At 38.6% G+C, this 18,962-nt stretch overlaps 1 protein-coding gene across 3 annotated transcripts in view; it reads right to left on the bottom strand.

Moving 5' to 3' along the window:
• Positions 1-18,962, bottom strand: part of COG5 (component of oligomeric golgi complex 5) — a 282,510-nt gene that overhangs the window by 49,176 nt on the left and 214,372 nt on the right. For all 3 annotated transcript variants that reach the window (XM_082846505.1, XM_082846504.1, XM_082846506.1), the window contains exon 14: positions 18,628-18,727. In XM_082846505.1, coding sequence (XP_082702631.1) covers positions 18,628-18,727 — 100 coding nt within the window. The remainder of the gene's footprint in view (positions 1-18,627; positions 18,728-18,962) is intronic.

Below are 18,962 nucleotides of genomic sequence, written 5' to 3'. Positions count from 1 at the left end.
ACTTAGAATTTATACATTCTATTTCTCTTCTTTCAGTGGCATAATTAAATTGTTAAAATTCATACTCAACTTAAGTCAAAGTATCTATGGCTTTACAGTCCTCCTGAATAACACAAGCATTTTAGAATGGTTTCAAATTCATTATCCCTTCCTCATTGTAAGCTTTGATGTAGACTTGTATTTTAGGGGGTGTTTTTGTTTGCATGTCCCAAACTAGTCACTATTATTTCTTATTTTATGAGACTAAGGCTTAGAATTACCTACATATTTACCAATTGTTTGTGCTTACTATTCCTTTTTGCATTTCAATCCTTCCTTTAGAGTTAGATTTCCTCCTTCGGTGTTCAACCATGAAACGGCTTCCCTCTCACTGAGAGTGAAGGCCAAAGCCCTCACTACATCCTGCAAGGGCTGGCATGATCTAGAGTTGAGGTTAGAGTTTCAAGGATATTAGATGGGCTCACAGGAATTCTAGGAAAGCCAGAGCATTTAGTCAGTCTCTAGTCTCCCAGTATCCAGGAATCCAGGCATATAAGCAAGGCTGAAAAGGCAGAGTGCTTAGAACTAGAGGCCCTGGGCAGAAGGTGCCACTTCCCTGTGATATAACCAAAGTCTGCAACTAATACTGCTTCAAACATCTACCAGACTTCTGTTGGCTTTTAAGCCACTTGCACCTGCCTCCTCAGCCCCACTGATTGTGATCAATCCCTTTGGCTGCTAATTAAATTCTTTCTTCTGTTAAAAACCTGCGTATCGTAAAAAGTGAAACAGAGCTAACTGGAAAGTATAAACTGAAAAACAAAAGTTCTCCCTGCACATCCTTAGTCCAATCCTCCAAGGTCATACACTAACACTTTCTTGTGGTCTTCTGTTTAAAAAAGGAAAAGGAAATAGAAAAGCCTTTATAAAACAGCATTTATTTTATATATCTATCTTATTTACAGGTGGGACTACTAAATGTAGCATTTTCACCTTCTTTTTCTAGCCTAATAATATACCTTGAGACTTTTCCAAATGAGCACACAGAAATCTTCACAAGACGACAAAGCATTTCTCTCACTGATTTGTAACTAAACTCCAAACTATTAATATTTTCTTGAAGCATTTTATTTGTACGCTTAAGAAAGGAAGGAAGAGGATCTAAACTCCCCGGAGTGCAATATTCCTTGTCATTACTGTTACTCTTTTAAGGTTATTAGAATGATTACAGTTAGAAATTAGATTTCTCAACTAAATAGGATTCTTGGCAAAGATAGGGTTTATATACGTTTTGAATTAACAGAAATGAAACATCTATATGCTAAGTGAAATAAATCAAAGACAAATACTGTATGATATAATTTATATGTGGAATCTAAAAAATATAACAAACTAGTGAATGTAACGAAAAAGAAGCAGACTAACAGATACAGAGGACAAATAAATAGTTACCAGTGGGGGTGAGGGGCAAGATAGGCGTAGGGGATTAGGAGGTACAAACTCTAAGGTATAAAATAATCTACAAGGATATATTGTACAACATGGGGAATATGTTCCTTATTATGAGGGTACAGAAGCTCTCAAATTTCATCCCTTTTTGGGAATTCACTTTTTTTATAATGTGATGCCCTAATGCACGTACACAATATTAAAAAATTAATAAATCTGTATTCTTTTTCTCCTGTTAACTTGCCTATTATCAGTTTATTTCATAGACCCAGCCATCAAACCTAGAAGTGTGGAGGGAAAGTCTTTCTTCCCCTACATGTACATTGATTTTACAGAAGTCACATATAATTCTAGAACAGGCTTTTGCTTTCATTGATTTTTCTCTATTGGTTTTGTTTTCAACTCTTTGATTTCTGCTCTCATCTTTATTATTTCCTTCTGTTAACTGCTACGGGGGAGGGGGGGGCTTCCCTGGTGGCACAGTGCTTAAGAATTTGCCTGCCAATGCAGAGGACATGGGTTTGAGCCCTGGTCTGGGAAGATCTCACATTCCACGAGCAACTAAGCCCGTGTGCCACAAATATTGAGCCTGAGCTCTAGAGCCTGCGAGTCAAGCTACCAAGCCCGCGTGCCACAACTACTGAAGCCCACGTGCCTAGCGGCCGTACTCTGCAACAAGAGAAGCCACCACAGTGAGAAGCCTGCGTACCGCAACAAAGACCCAACGCAGCCATAAATTAATTACTTAAATAATTAATTAAATTAGGGGGAAAAAAAAGAATCCGCCTGCCGATGCAGGGGACACAGGTTCAAGCCCTGGTCTGGGAAGATCCCACATGCCACGGAGCAACTAAGCCTGTGTGCCACAACTACTGAGCCTGTGCTCTAGAGCCCCAGAGCCCCAGCTGCCTAAGCCCGCATGCCAGAACTACTGAACCCACGTGCCTAGAGCCCGCGCTCCACAACAAGAGAAGCCACCAAAATGAGAAGCCTGTGCACTGCAACAAAGAGTAGCCCCCGTTCACCGCAACTAGAGAAAGCTCGCGTGCAGCAACGAAGACCCAACTCAGCCAAAAAAAATTATAAAGAAAATTTAAAAAGAAAATTAAACTGCTATGGATTTAATTTGTCTTCTTTTGCCCTAGTTTCTTGAGGTGGAATATTTGAACAGTAATTTGGGACCTTTTTTTTTTTGCCCCCCATATAAGCATTTAATGCTATGTATTTCCCTAAATTAACTGCATCCCAGGAAGTTTGATATGGTATATTCACATGTTTATTTAATTCAAAATATATTTTTATATTTCCCTTTTGACCCAGAGATTATTTGAAAGTATGTTATTTAATTTCCAAATATTTGAGAGATTTTCCGGATATTTTTCGGTTACTTTGAGGGGAGGGGTCACAGACCTCTTTGAAACCTGTTACAACATTTTTCCAGAAAAAACTCATATAAAATAACATTTTTGTAATTTCCTGGGGTTCACAGATCCCCTGAAAACCCTTCACAGAACTCCTAGATTAGCAATTCCTACCCTAAGACACTGAAAAATGATTTTTTAAAAAGGCTGTCCACAAAGGAGAAACATTTTCTGTAGCCCTATCACAGACAGAACACTTTCCATATGTACCATTTTTTTAGGTATGTCTCAGAAAATAATCTAAATTGGCACAAGTTCATACTAGTGAGTTTAGTAAAAGTTGGCTGCCCAAAAGTTAGCTGCTATGTGCTTGATATAGTAAAGGGAAAAGACAATAATTTCTAAGATGCAAATGAGTTCTTTTATACTCAAATGCAGTGAATTTTAGTTTGCATCCTAACTTTTAAAAGAAAGTGTCTTTTTGTTTGTTTTGTCATTTTTTTCAAATTAAGACTGCTGTTTTTCTGCTGATAAGAGAGAGCAGGAGCACACAAGCTACAGGTAGACAGCAATACATTTTCAGCTTTTCAGCACCTTGAAGTTACAAATATGTCATAAAATTCAGAAGAAATATGAGAACTAGCCTAGTACCTTGAAAGCTCTCAGAGGCTCCTCTGTGAAAACTGTCTTCCTCTATGGGTACTCCATTTGTCCCTGTTGTCTGGGGGTTTTATAGTTGCCCTTTCAACCATGCCTCCCTCCCGGCCACTACCACCACAGCTCTGCAGTTTAAAATCACGTCTAATGCTGGTGGCTCAGAGATCCCATCACACTGGATATTGCAAGAGCCAATCCCTGAGCGTGTTTTGGCTTTGGTTCCATTTGCAAGGCCATCTTGTCTCGTGTCACGCTAGGCTGATACCTATGGCAGCCCTAGGAGGTAAATATAGGTTTTCTTTCTATCTTATTTGTAAGTGTACCTATATCTTTGTCATTATAAGTATTTGTATGACATTATAAGTATTTGTATACTAGGGAATAGGGTACTCTGAGTGAATCACAGCCTAACCCTGACTAAATGCTGACAACTTTCTCTCCCAGAAACATACTTTAAAATAGTATAATTTGAAGTATACATTAGAGAATTAAATTATATTCCTATACCTTGAAACAGGGATAAGATTATACCTTCTTGATCACTAAGATGCTTGAAAAGATATAAAAGCTCTATAGTTTTAAGATCCCTTCCAATTCCGGTAAAAATGGACCAGGTAATTCAGACTAATCCTGTCAATGGCAACACCTAGAAAAGCTGAATTATATATTTAAAAAACCCTCATGGTATCAAAGTGCTAACACATAGCAGTGAAAACTCATGGGGGCCTGATCCAAATGCCCAGTTTCTTTTCAAGTCTCTTATTACTTCTTGTACTTTCTGGAGTTGACATGGAAAATTCTATTTGTTTTATTTGTTCACATTCTGAAATAAAGGAAGAGATAAATGAAAGTATATTTTGTAATGAAAGACATAAGGAAAAATAGGAGAGGGGAAAAATTAATATTATATGCTTGTGGTAATGTAAACAAGTTTAGGACAACAAAGATTCGAGAATACAATATATGATAAGGGAATAAATATATGTCATCAAATAAGGCCATACAGAAAAAGGCTCATAATTTTTAAAAGTAAATTAACATTAATTAAAATCATTAAGTAAATTATCATAGTAATGAATTTCTATCTTCTTTGGGCTATGAAGCTGATAGTCATATGCCATAAAAATTTCATACAAACTTAGGAGTAAATATTTGCAAATCATGTATCCATACAACTCAACAGACAAAAACCAGTCTGACTGAAAGATGGGCAGAGGATCTGAAAAGACATTTTTCAAAGAAGATACCCAGATGGCAAACAGGTACATAAAAAAGTGCTCAACATAACTAATCATCAGAGAAATGCAAATCAAAACCATAAAGAGGCATCACTTCACACCTGTTAAAATGGCTGGTAAGAAAAAGATAAGAAATAACAAGTACTGGAGACAATGTGGAGAAAAGGGAACCCTGTGCACTGATGGTGAGAATGTAAACTGCTACAGCCACTGTGGAAAACAGTATGGAGGTTCCTCAAGAAATTAAAAAGAGAACTACCATATGATTCAGCAATCTGAAGAAAATGCAATCACTATTTGGAAAAGATATATGCACCCCTATGTTCACTGAAGCATTATTTACACTAGCCAAGATGTGGAAACAACCTAAGGGTCCATGGCAAATGAATGGATAAAGAAAATGTGGTGTATATGTATAATGGAATATTATTCAGCTACAAAAAAAAGAAAGAAATCCTGCCATTTGTGACAACATGGATGGACCTTGAGGGCATTATGCTAAGTAAAATAAGTCAGATAGAGGAAAACAAAAGCCTTTGATGTCACTTATATGTAGAATCTAAAAAACAAAACAAAACAAACTCATAGATACAAGAGAACAGATTGGTGGCTGCTAGAGGTGAGGGGTAAGGGGTGGGAGAAATGGGTGAAGATGGTGAAAAGGTACAAACTTCCAGTTATAAGACAGTAAGTCCAGGGATGTAATGTACAGCAGGGGGACTACAGCTAACAATACCGTATACTGAAAGTTGCTAAAAGAGAAAATCTTAAAAGTTCTCATCACAAGAAAAAAAAAAGTTAGGCTGTGCACCTGAAACTAATATAATGTTATGTGTCAATTATATCCCAATACAAACAAATATTTTAAAAATTTAATACACACTATTAGGATTCAAGAAGGGAGATTAGGCCATTGGGAATTAAAAAGAAAAGCTCATTAACTCTTTTTTTCTGTTGCCAAGTTCCCAACTTGGCTTTGTGATAGATGGCGTTATCGGCCCCAATCCTTCATCTCTTTCTGCGGCCATATCCTTTGCTATTTAGTATCGCACTGTGGCTGGGTTGCTTTGGTGAGCCACACTTATGGGGCTATTTTCTCTCTTGTGCCTCTGCCTTCACTGTGAAACCAAGCTCAGAATAGCCTGCTGCAGGATTAGAGACATGAAGAACAGAGTATTAACTATGGTTAAAGCCAGCCTATATCAGCAGCTAGCCTAGTGTGGAGTAAACCCAGCCAAAGTCAGCAAAGTCACCTAGCTGCCCCTCACAGGCCCCAAGACGTATAAGCAATAAATGCTTATTGCATGCAACTCAGATTTTGTAGCTATTATACAACAATTTTGTGGCAACAGTTAAACAGACTTTTGAGCAGACTTTAACTGACGACTGCATTTTTAAATTTCTGCTGAAAATATTTGCTAATTACAACACCATTATTTGACATTTCTCTCTGTCTTCACTATGGCCTACTGAATCTTAGACAGCATGACTACTTACTACTGACCTGACACAGCCCCCAGAAAATCAAGCTCTTACGAGTCTGGGAAGCAAGTCAGAGAGCTGTCTTAATGAAAAGAAGGAGTGATCCTAAAATACACCAACATAAGAAGAGAGGTAACAAAGAGTGGAAAGCTGTCTGAAGAATCAAGAGGGTAGGTAACCCAAAGGATCAGTGTATTTGTATTACAGCTAAAGTGCGTTTGGTTCAAGAGAATCTACCGATACGTTTCCTCTGCTTGCGCCTAACATAAAAACTCTTCCAAGTGATTTCATATTTTTTAAAAAATCTTCTACTTGAATGTTAATAACACAGGCTATTACCATATGATATTATATGGAGCAGTATCTAAGTAGACGACATTTAAACCTGCATTAAACAATCCTTTTAAAACTAAAAAAGTTAAATTCCTATGTTTCTATATCATCATTTAAATATCACACATGCAGGTTTTCTTCCATTATAAGAATGTCAAGTCTCTAAACTACTTGTTAATTATACAAAGAATAAAGTGTATATTTACAAAGCTTTTAAAAAACCCTACTGTCGTCTAGAGCTACTGACCTCATCATACACAGCTACTGACCTGCTCAGAAGCTGAAACCTCCCCTTAAATGTCATCCTTATTATTGTTTCAAATGGTCTGCAATCTAATTAAATGCCAAACCACTTTTTCACAATTTATAACATTTGACATTTATATTGGGATTCTATATGTCATGCCCAGAAACCATCAGATAATAGTTATTATTAGAAAATGCCCTAACAATTTACCTTTTAAAAGGAATACTTACTAGCATTGTTTGCCTATAATTTTGTTATCACAGTAGTTTGTAAGCCTATATATTACCAAGGTATCGCAATAATTCCCTTATATAATACTTTAATTTTCTTTTAACATATAGAGAACAAGGAAAACACTGATTCAAACTTGTGGTTGCAAGGTCTAGTGACATGTTCTACTAAAGTTCACATTTCAGAACTATACAAATTACCAATATATCACCATTATATAATCAATTTGTTCAATCATAAAATATTATGATCTATACATCTATAGGTGTGTGTGTGTGCATTTGGAATATAAAATTCTACTTAGTAAATTAATTATAACTTCACAGCTGCTGTCAAGACAAACGAGTAAGAATTCTTAAATGAAGACAGTCTAAAAAAACACTGATCTCCTTTTCACAAAAGAGCACCTTGGAAACATACTAAATTAAATACATGTGAAGGAAGTAAACCCTAAGACTTATAACTCGCATGTGCGAATTCAAGGCTAAATCCCTGTTATTTCTAAATTAAATCACTAAACCATCTAAACATCTGCTACCATCTGAATGTTCGTACCCTCCGCCCACCAATTCATACGTTGAAACCTAATGCCCCAGGTGGCGGGAGTCTTTGGCAGCTGATTAGGTTATGAGGGCAGAGCACTCATGAATGGGATTTGTGCCCTTATAAGAGAGGCTTGAGAAGGCCCCCTTGCCCCTTCTACACTGTGAGCTTACAGAATAAAGACAGCCATCTATGAACCAAAAAGGGGCTCTCACCAAATACCTAATCTGCTGACACCTTGATCTTGGACTTGCCAGCCTCCAGAACTGTGAGAAATAAATTGCTGTTGTTTATAAGTCACCCAGTTTAGGGCATTTTGTTACAGTAGCCCGAATGGACTAAGACACTATCCATTAAGAATAGAGAAGTAAACTATGATACGTAAGTATACTATGCATGTATTAAAATAGCAAATATAGATCTCTATGTTATATTGTAAAGTGGGTAAGTAAATCACAAAACAATACTACTTAAGTAAAAAAAGAAAGATGTATTTGTGTTGTGGTACAAGAGAGTTTTTTTGTTTGTTTGTTTTTGTACGCAGGCCTCTCACTGTTGTGGCCTCTCCCCTTGCAGAGCACAGGCTCCAGACGCGCAGGCCCAGGGGCCATGGCTCACGGGCCCAGCCACTCCGCGGCATGTGGGATCTTCCAGGACCGGGGCACGAACCCGTGTCCCCTGCATCGGCAGGCGGACTCTCAACCACTGCGCCACCAGGGAAGCCCAACAAGAGAGTTTTAAAGCTTGGTCTAGACTCAAATCGGAGTCTGAATGCTAGTTTCAAGACTTGCCTGCCGGCATTGCACTTTTAGGAGTCTATATCGGCCAGGCTACTAAGCTTTCTCAGCCTGAATTCCCACTTTGTAGTGGCGGATATTGATACTTCCATTTCAAGGGTTTTTGTGAGATAAATGAGATAATACATTTTAATGCCTTGGCACAATCCAAGCAACTATAGATGTTTAATAATGGTAGTTATTTTTACGACCCTATCCTAACCTTAAAAAATGAATTCTCGGGCTTCCCTGGTGGCACAGTGGCTGGGAGTCCGCCTGCCGATGCAGGGGACGTGGGTTCGTGCCCTGGTCCGGGAAGATCCCATATGCCGCGGAGCGGCTGGGCCCGTGAGCCACGGCCACTGGGCCGGCGTGTCCGGAGCCTGTGCTCCGCAACGAGATAGGCCGTGGCAGTGAGAGGGCCGCATACCATAAAAAAAAAAAAAGAATTCTCTGGTACCATTTAAGAGTCAGAAAGAAGGATGTAAGATTTGTCCCTATAGAGCGTTAGGTTTTTATGACATAACTCTGGTGATTAATAACAAAGAAGACTTAGAAAAACAAATACATGTGTAATGATAAAATAATTTCAGATTATTATAAGCAAATATATGTACTATGTATATAACTCATATATGTTTTATTCTACTATATCCTAAGACATTCAAATAATAAGGTTGAAAAGAAAAACATACAGCTTTTTTAGGCATATGAAAGAATATATCCAAAAACACATAGTGAGTTTAGATGGTCATAAAGATGGTCTACACAAAGGATCAACTTGAGAAATCCTTTTACCATCCTTTCTCCTGATGTGAACTAAAGCTATAGTTAAGCATGTTAAATGTTCCGATAGCCAAGAAACTTCCACAACTAATCTTTAGGAAAATAAATTTAGGATTCTGGAAAGCTGCTCATTCTACATTTCAAGTTTTGTATTTTCAAGGTGCCCTTTTAAAAAACACACTGTTGTTAAAATTCTAGCTTTCCTTTATTTCACAGCTTAAACATTCATTAATGATATGATTTCTGTTACTTTTCAACCTTGTGGACTTGAGACTTAAATATCTCACCTACAGAAAGAACTGTCCCTTTATAGACTTATACCAAATTTCAACTAAACATTTCCACTTGCAGATAGAGTATATATTCTACTTTAAAACATGTTTTAGGGCTTCCCTGGTGGCGCAGTGGTTGGGGGTCCACCTGCCGATGCAGGGGACATGGGTTCGTGCCCCAGTCCGGGAGGATCCCACGTGCCGTGGAGCGGCTGGGCCCGTGAGCCATGGCCGCTGGGCCAGCGCGTCTGGAGCCTGTGCTCCGCAACGGGAGAGGCCACAGCAGTGAGAGGCCCGCGTACGGCAAAAAAAAAAAAAAAAAAAAAAGAAAAACATCTTTCAATCTTTCTCTCACTAAAGATTTAACACTTGGCTATTTTCTTCTAAATGTTTTCAGTGAAATAATTATAAAGGAAGAGGAATATGGTAAGATCAAAGAACAAAATGTGTCAAATTTAAAAACATAGAGGAGGGGCAGAAAGTGTTATTAATAGCCAAAACACAAGAGATGAACATTAAAAGTTACTTGTCATTACTCAATAATATTTAAAATAATAAACATATGATGCTGTTTGAACTGTTATTTAATGCTTAGGCTTTCTTTAAACACTAAAATGAAAGCAAAAAAGTAAAATGACCTTAAAAAAATTCACTTAAAAAAAAAAAATTTAAGAAACTGTGAACCAAGATGGCGGAGTAGAAGGACATGCTCTCACTCCCTCTTGTGAGAACACCAGAATCATAACTAGCTGCTGGACAATCATCAACAGGAAGACACTGGAACTCATCAAAAAAGATACCCCCACATCCAAAGACAAAGGAGAAGCCACAATGAGACAGTAGGAGGGGCACAATCACAGCAAAATCAAATCCCATAACTGCTGGTTGGGTGACTCACAGACTGGAGAACACTTATACCACAGAAGTCCACCCACTGGAGTGAAGGTTCTGAGCCCCACATCAGGCTTCCCAACCTGGGGGTCTGGCAATGGGAAGAGGAATTTGTAGAGAATCAGACTTTGAAGCTGTAAGGCCAACTGGCCCGAGGCAGGGGAACACAATCAGATTCACAGGTTGCATCAGAACGAAATTCTCCGGACCACCCAGTTCCAAAAACTGCCCTGGAGACATTCCGGACCACCCAGTTCCAGAAACTAACCTGGGGACTTTGAAACCAGCCCAGCCTTCCCGCCTTTCAAGGGGCGGGACTAACGGTCCCCCAGGATACCCAAAAAGACCACCAAATAAGGAATACCCTGCACCCTCCCAGATTCACCACACCCCTTTCCCTTCTTCCCCTATAAAATCTTGCCCAACCCTCGCCCCGGCGCGACTTCTCTGGCCCCCTTTCTCTCGGACCAGTGAACCTTGCCCGGGAGCGCTCCCTAATAAAGCTCACTTGAAGCTTTCCTCTGTTTCGCGGTGCCGTTTGTTAAGATCCAACCTTACAGAAGCCTAGTGGGATCTGACTGCAGGACTTCGACAGGACTGGAGGAAACAGAGACTCTAGGAGGGCACACACAAAGTAGTGTGCGCATTGGGACCCAGGGGAAGGAGCAATGACCCCAGGGGAGACTGAACCAGACCTACCTGCTAGTGTTGGACGGTCTCCTGAAGAGGCAGGGGGTGGCTGTGGCTCACTGTGGGGACAAGGACACTGGCAGCAGAAGTTCTAGGAAGTACTCCTTGGCGTGAGCTCTCCCAGAGTCTGCCATCCGCCCCACCAAAGAGCCCAGGTAGGCTCCACTGTTGGGTTGCCTCAGGCCAAACAACCAAGAGGGAGGGAACTCAGCCCCACCCATCAGCAGTCAAGTGGATTAAAGTTTTACTGAGCTCTGTCCACCAGAGCAAGAGTCAGCTCTACCCACCACCAGTCCCTCGCATCAGGAAACCCGCACAAGCCTCTTAGACAGCCTCACCCACCAGAGGGCAGACAGCAGAAGCAAGAACTACAGTCCTGCAGCCTGTGGAACAATAACCACATTCACAGAACGACAGACAACATGAAAAGGCAGAGGGCTATGTACCAGATGAAGGAACAAGATAAAACCACAGAAAAACAACTAAATGAAGTGGAGATAGGCAACATTCCAGAAAAAGAATTCAGAATAATGATAGTGAAGATGATCCAGGACCTCAGAAATACAAAGGAGGCAAAGATCGAGAAGATGCAAGAAATGTTTAACAAAGACCTAGAAGAATTAAAGAGCAAACAAACAGAGATGAACAATACAATAACTGAAATGAAAACTACACTAGAAGGAATCAATAGCAGAATAACTGAGGCAGAAGAACGGATAAGTGACCTGAAAGACAGAATGGAGGAATTCACTGCTGCAGACAGAATAAATAAAAAAGAATGAAAAGAAATGCAGACAGCCTAAGAGACCTTTGGGACAACATTAAATGCAACAACATTTGCATTATACAGGTCCCAGAAGAAGAGAGAGAGAAAGGACCAGAGAAAATATCTAGAGAGATTATAGTCGAAAACTTCCCTAACATGAGAAAGGAAATAGCCACCCAAGTCCAGGAAGCACAGAGAGTCCCATACAGGATAAACCCAAGGAGAAACAAACCAAGACACATAGTAATCAAACTGGCAAAAATTAAAGACAAAGAAAAATTATTGAAAGCAGCAAGGGAAAAATGACAAATAACATACAAGGGAACTCCCATAAGATTAACAGCTGATTTCTCAGCAGAAACTCTACAAGCCAGAAGGGAGTGGCATGATATACTTAAAGTGATGAAAGGCAAGAACCTACAGCCAAGATTACTCTACTCAGCAAGGATCTCATTCAGATTCGATGGAGAAATCAAAAGCTTTACAGAAAAGCAAAAGCTAAGAGAATTCAGCACCACCAAACCAGCTCTACAACAAATGCTAAAGGAACTTCTCTAAGTGGGAACACAAGAAAAGAACCTACAAAAACAAACCCCAAACAATTAAGAAAACGGTAATAGGAACATATATATCAATAATTACCTTAAATGTGAATGGATTAAATGCTCCAACCAAAAGACACAGGCTTGCTGAATGGATTCAAAAACAAGACCCATATATATGCTGTCTACAGGAGACCCACTTCAGACCTAGGGACACATACAGACTGAAAGTGCGGGGATGGAAAAACATATCCCATGCAAATGGAAATCAGAAGAAAGCTGGAGGAGCAATACTCATATCAGATAAAATAGACTTTAAAATAAAGAATGTTACAAGAGACAAGGAAGGACACTACATAATGATCAACGGATCAATGCAAGAAGAAGATATAACAATTATAAATATGTACGCACCCACCATAGGAGCACCTCAATACATAAGGTAACTGCTAACAGCTGTAAAACAGGAAATCAACAGTAACACAATAATCGTGGGGGACTTTAACACCTCACTTACACCAATGGACAGATCAATCAAAATGAAAATAAATAAGGAAACAGAAGCTTTAAATGACACAACAGACCAGGTAGATTTAATTGATATTTATAGGACATTCCATCCAAAAACAACAGAATACACTTTCTTCTCAAGTGTGCACGGAACATTCTCCAGGATAGACCACATCTTGGGTCACAAATCAAGTCTCAGTAAATTTAAGAAAACTGAAATCATATGAAGCATCTTTTCTGACCACAACGCTATGAGATTAGAAATGAATTACAGGGGAAAAAACATAAAAAACACAAACACATGGAGGCTAAACACTACGTTACTAAATAACCAAGAGATCACTGAAGAAATCAAAGAGGAAATCAAAAAATACCTAAAGACAAATGACAATGAAAACGTGACAATCTAAAACCTACGGGATACAGCAAAAGCAGTTCTAAGAGGGAAGTTTATAGCTATACAGGCCTACCTCAAAAAACAAGAAAAATCTCAAATAAATAATCTAATCTTACACCTAAAGGAACTAGAGAAAGAAGAACAAACAAAACCCAAAGTTAGAAGAAGGAAAGAAATCATAAAGATCAGAGCAGAAATAACTGAAATAGAAACAAAGAAAACAATAGATCAATAAAAAAACAAAAGATCAATAAAACTAAAAGCTGGTTCTTTGAGAAGATAAACAAAATTGATAAACCGTTAGCCAGGCTCATCACGAAAAAGAGGGAGAGGACTCCAATCAATAAAATTGGAAATGAAAAAGGAGAGGTTACAACAGACACCACAGAAATACAAAGCATCCTAAGAGACTACTACAGGCAACTCTATGCCAATAAAATGGACAACCGGGAAGAAATGGAAAAATTCTTAGAAAGGTATAACCTTCTAAGACTGAACCAGGAAGAAATAGAAAATATGAACAGACCAATCTCAAGTAGTGAAGTTGAAACTGTGATTAAAAATCTTCCAACAAACAAAAGTCCAGGACCAGATGGCTTCACAGGTGAATCCTATCAAACATTTAGGGAAGAGCTAACACCCGTCTTTCTCAAACTCTTCCAAAAAACTGCAGAGGAAGGAACATTCCCAAACTCATTCTATGAGGCCACCACCACCCTGATACCAAAACCAGACAAAGATACTGCAAAAAAAGAAAATTACAGACCAATATCACTGATGAACATAGATGCAAAAATCCTCAACAAAATACTAGCAAACAGAATCCAACAACACATTAAAAGGATCATACACCATGATCAAGTGGATTTATCCCAGGGATGCAAGGATTCTTCAATACATGCAAATCAATCAATGTGATACACCATATTAACAAACTGAAGAAGAAAAACCATATGATCATCTCAATAGATGCAGAAAAGCTTTAGACAAAATTCAACACCCACTTATGATAAAAACTCTCCAGAAAGTGGGCAAAGAGGGAACCTACCTCAACATAATAAAGGCCATGTATGACAAACCCACAGCAAACATCATTCTCAATGGTGAAAAACTGAAAGCATTTCCACTAAGATCAGGAACAAGACAAGGATGTCCACTCTCACAACTATTATTCAATACAGTTTTGGAAGTCCTAGCCTCAGCAATCAGAGAAGAAAAAGAAATAAAAGGAATACAAATTGGAAAAGAAGAAGTGAAACTGTCACTGTTTGCAGATGACATGATACTATACATAGAGAATCCTAAAGATGCCACCCGAAAACTACTAGAGCTAATCAGTGAATTTGGTAAAGTTGCAGGATACAAAATTAATGCACAGAAATCCCTTGCATTCCTATACACTAATGATGAAAAATCTGAAAGAGAAATTAAGGAAACACTCCCATTTACCACTGCAACAAGAAGAATAAAATACCTAGGAATAAACCTACCTAGGGAGACAAAAGACCTGTATGCAGAAAATTATAATACACTGATGAAAGAAATCAAAGATGATACCAACAGATGGAGAGATATACCATGTTCTTGGATTGGAAGAATCAATATTGTGAAAATGACTATACTACCCAAAGCAATCTACAGATTCAATGCAATCCCTATCAAATTACCAATGGCATTTTTTTTATGGAAGTAGAACAAAAAATCTTAAAATTTGTATGGAGACACAAAGACCCCGAATAGCCAAATTAGTCTTGAGGGAAAAGAACCGAGCTGGAGGAATCAGACTCCCTGACTTCAGACTACACTACAAAGCTACAGTAATCAAGACAATATGGTACTGGCACAAAAACAGAAACATAGATCAATGGAACAAGATAGAAAGCCCAGAGGTAATAAACCCATGCACCTATGGACAACTAATTTATGACAAAGGAGGCAAGGATATACAATGGAGAAAAGACAGTCTCTTCAATAAGTGGTGCTGGGAAAACTGGACAGCTACATGTAAAAGAATGAAATTAGAACACTCCCTAACACCATACACAAAAATAAACTCAAAATGAATTAGAGACCTAAATGTACGACCGGACACTATAAAACTCTTAGAGGAAAACATAGGAAGAACACTCTTTGACATAAAGCACAGCAAGATCTTTTTTGATCCACCTCCTAGAGTAATGGAAATAAAAACAAAAATAAACAAATGGGACCTAGTGAAACTTAAAAGCTTTTGCACAGCAAAGGAAACCATAAACAAGACGAAAAGACAACCCTCAGAATGGGTGAAAATATTTGCAAACGAATCAACGAACAAACGATTTATCTCCAAAATATATAAATATCTCATGCAGCTCAATATTAAAAAAACAAACAACCCAATCCAAAAATGGGCAGAAGACCTAAACAGACCTTTCTCCAAAGAAGACGTACAGATGGCCAAGAAGCACATGAAAAGATGCTCAACATCACTAATTATTAGAGAAATGCAAATCAAAACTACAAAGAGGGGGCTTCCCTGGTGGTGCAGTGGTTGGGAGTCTGCTTGGTGATGCAGGGGACGCGGGTTCGTGCCCCGGTCTGGGGGGGTCCCGCGTGCCGCGGAGTGGCTGGGCCTGTGAGCGGCTGGGCCTGTGAGCCGTCGCTGCTGAGCCTGCGCGTCCGGAGCCTGTGCTCCGCGGCGGGAGAGGCCGCAGCAGTGAGGGGCCCGCGTACTGCAAAAAAAAAAAAAAAACTACAAAGAGGTATCACCTCACACCAGTTAGAATGGGCATCATCAGAAAATCTACAAACAACAAATACTGGAGAGGGTGTGGAGAAAAGGGAACCCTCTTGCACTGCTGGTGGGCATGTAAACTGATACAGCCACTATGGAGAACAGTATGGAGGTTCCTTAAAAAACTGAAAATAGAATTACCATATGATCCAGCAATCCCACTACTAGGCATATACCCAGCGAAAACAACAATTCAAAAAGACTCAGGCGGGCTTCCCTGGTGATGCAGTGGTTGAGAGTCCGCCTGCCGATGCAGGGGACATGGGTTTGTGCCCCGGTCCAGGAAGATCCCACATGCCGTGGAGCGGCTAGGCCTGTGAGTCATGGCCGCTGAGCCTGCATGTCCAGAGCCTGTGCTCCGTAACAGGAGAGGCCACAACAGTGAGAGGCCTGCGTATCGAAAAAAAGAAAAAAAAAAAGACTCATGCACCCCAATGTTCATTGCAGCAGTATTTACAACAGCCAGGTCATGGAAGTAAACTAAATGCCAATCGACAGAAGAATGGATAAAGAAGATGTGGTACATATATACAATGGAATACTACCCAGCCATAAAAAGGAACGAAATTGGGTCTTTGTTGAGACGTGAATGGATCTAGAGACCGTCATACAGAGTGAAATAAGTCAGAAAGAGAAAAACAAATATTGTATATTAACGCATATACGTGGAACCTAGAAAAATGGTACAGATGAACCGGTTTGCAGGGCAGAAATTGAGACACAGTTGTAGAGAACAAATGTATGGACACCAAAGGGGGAACGTGGCTGAGGGGTGGTGGTGGTGGTGTGATGAATTGGGCAACTGGAATTGACATGTATACAGTGATGTGTATAAAATGGATGACTAATAAGAACCTGCTGTGTAAAAAAAAAAAATGTGATCAAATGTATTCTATTGGAATGAATCAAACGTAGACCATGTTTACTGTCTAAAAAAAAAAATTTTATGTCTGGAACTTTCTGTTACCCTTTAGCATTGTAGGATGGTAGGCCTGAATAATTTAGGGTCACAGACTATTTGACCAACAGCATCAATTCAATCCAATGTTTTTGATATATTTTAATTTTGTTAAAGCCTTTTGCCACCACTGCCTTAACTGAAGTCACATGTTACATTTACCAGTGCCCCTGCCCGACACAGAAGAGTGATATATTTTCCATACATATGCTGGCTCTTCTTTATAATGTTGTTTTCAGGTGGGACCATCTCATAAGGATATTTTTTTCCTGACACTTCCAGTAATTACACTGAACTAACTCTACTGGATATAATACTGAATTTCATTTATAGCAATAAACCATGTTTTTCAAAGTAATAAGTATCATAATAAAGCTTCTATAAAAAAAAGTTTGAGAGAAAAATTAGTCATCTAATTATCTACAAAGAGCTTCCATGGTCTCTGTAGGGCCAGTTTTCAATAAACAAAGTTAAAAAAAAAAGATGCTTCTAAATTATTTGTCAAGACTGCAAGAATAATTGAGTAGAAAACAGCACCATATTAATATGCAAACACAATGGAGCCATCCATTGGAAGTGAAAGCAGGAAGTCTCATGAAATGATTGTTAGCACCAAGGATTATTTTATGCAAATTCCTTAAGTTCAATTTGTTACCAACCTACTCTAAAAATTATTCCAGAACTAACTAGAACTACTAGGATATAGGTAAAGCCAGATTACAACTGACCCTTGAACACATGGGTTTGAACTGGGAGGGTCCACTTACCTGCAGATTTTTTTCAGTAGTAAATAATACAGTACTACATGATCCGCAGTTGGTTGAATCCACCGACACGGAAGGGATGACAAGGAGAAACTACGAATACGGAGAGCTGACTATCAATTACACATGGATTTCTGACTGCAGGGAGGGTAGGTACCCCAACCCCCAAGTTGTTCAAGAGTCAACTGTACTTCATTTTACAATGTTTCAATTGGAGCAGTCAGGGAAGCCAAACAACAACAACAAAAAAACATGGTTAGCTATCCGTATAATGACAGTAGAGATACCACATTTTGGCACATTCTCTAAAATTAGTCCATCAATGACAGTTAAAGATGTACTAAAGCCCTACTCCTTGGATTTCAGTTAGCATACATATCTACTAGTTAAATATGTATGCTTAACTTTAAAACATTAATGTAGAGAATTAAAATTATGATTCAGGCATGCAGCTATTATTTTAAATATATGCAAACAGCTGTTTCAAAAAGAGTAATTTTGGAGCTAAACTTCCACAGTGTAGGGCTCGAACCTTTAGAAAGTAAATCAACATCTTTCTTTTACAGTTTTAAGCACTTCACTTCCTCCAATCATTTTCTAATGGTTCAAGTCAATTTCACACTAAGTAACAGCACATGAATGATATCTGCGGTGAGGGGTCTCATGACAGGAAATTTGATCAATCTGAAATAATTACACTTAAAAATATATATAATTTAGCCCATAAAGTGGCACATGCATATTTTTAAAAGTCTTATAAAACCTGCCTGTATTTTTTAAGTGTAGCAATGGTAGGAGGGCCAATTTTTAAGAGGTAACATTTTTTTCTGGTTTAAATTCATAAGGAAGTTTCAAAAATTCACTATAAAATTTTCCAGTAAATTAATATTCAGACAATTCAATATTTATAGTTAGTCAAGTACTGTATAATTAGTAATTTTAAACAAAATCATTAAAGTTTACAGAAGGGATTATCACTTACCAGCTGCTCTGATTTTACACCATACAACTTGATGGTCTTTGCCACGTTTTTTGACACAGCTAATGTGAGGTCTGCATCAACAGCAGCTACATTTAGTTCACTGGAGAAAACAAAAACAGACTTTAATTATTAGCAACACAGTTCATCAACAAAGTAAAGAGCAATATATAAACCTAATCCCAATAAACAATGTGGTGATTTTTTTTTATAGATTTCACTGGTTGCCTCCAAGAACTGATTGATTGCACTGTTTCATTTTCCCTCCTAAATTCAGCATTAGGAAAAAGTGCTCTAAGACTGTCTGGTTAATGACCAGTTTCTCATTAATAAATGCA

The sequence above is a fragment of the Leucopleurus acutus genome, assembly GCF_964270905.1.
Source record: "Leucopleurus acutus genome assembly, chromosome: 9".
Classification (NCBI taxonomy): domain Eukaryota; kingdom Metazoa; phylum Chordata; class Mammalia; order Artiodactyla; family Delphinidae; genus Leucopleurus; species Leucopleurus acutus.
The sequence above is the reverse complement of the archived record's forward strand: the minus strand, read 5'-3'. Positions and strand labels throughout refer to the sequence as shown.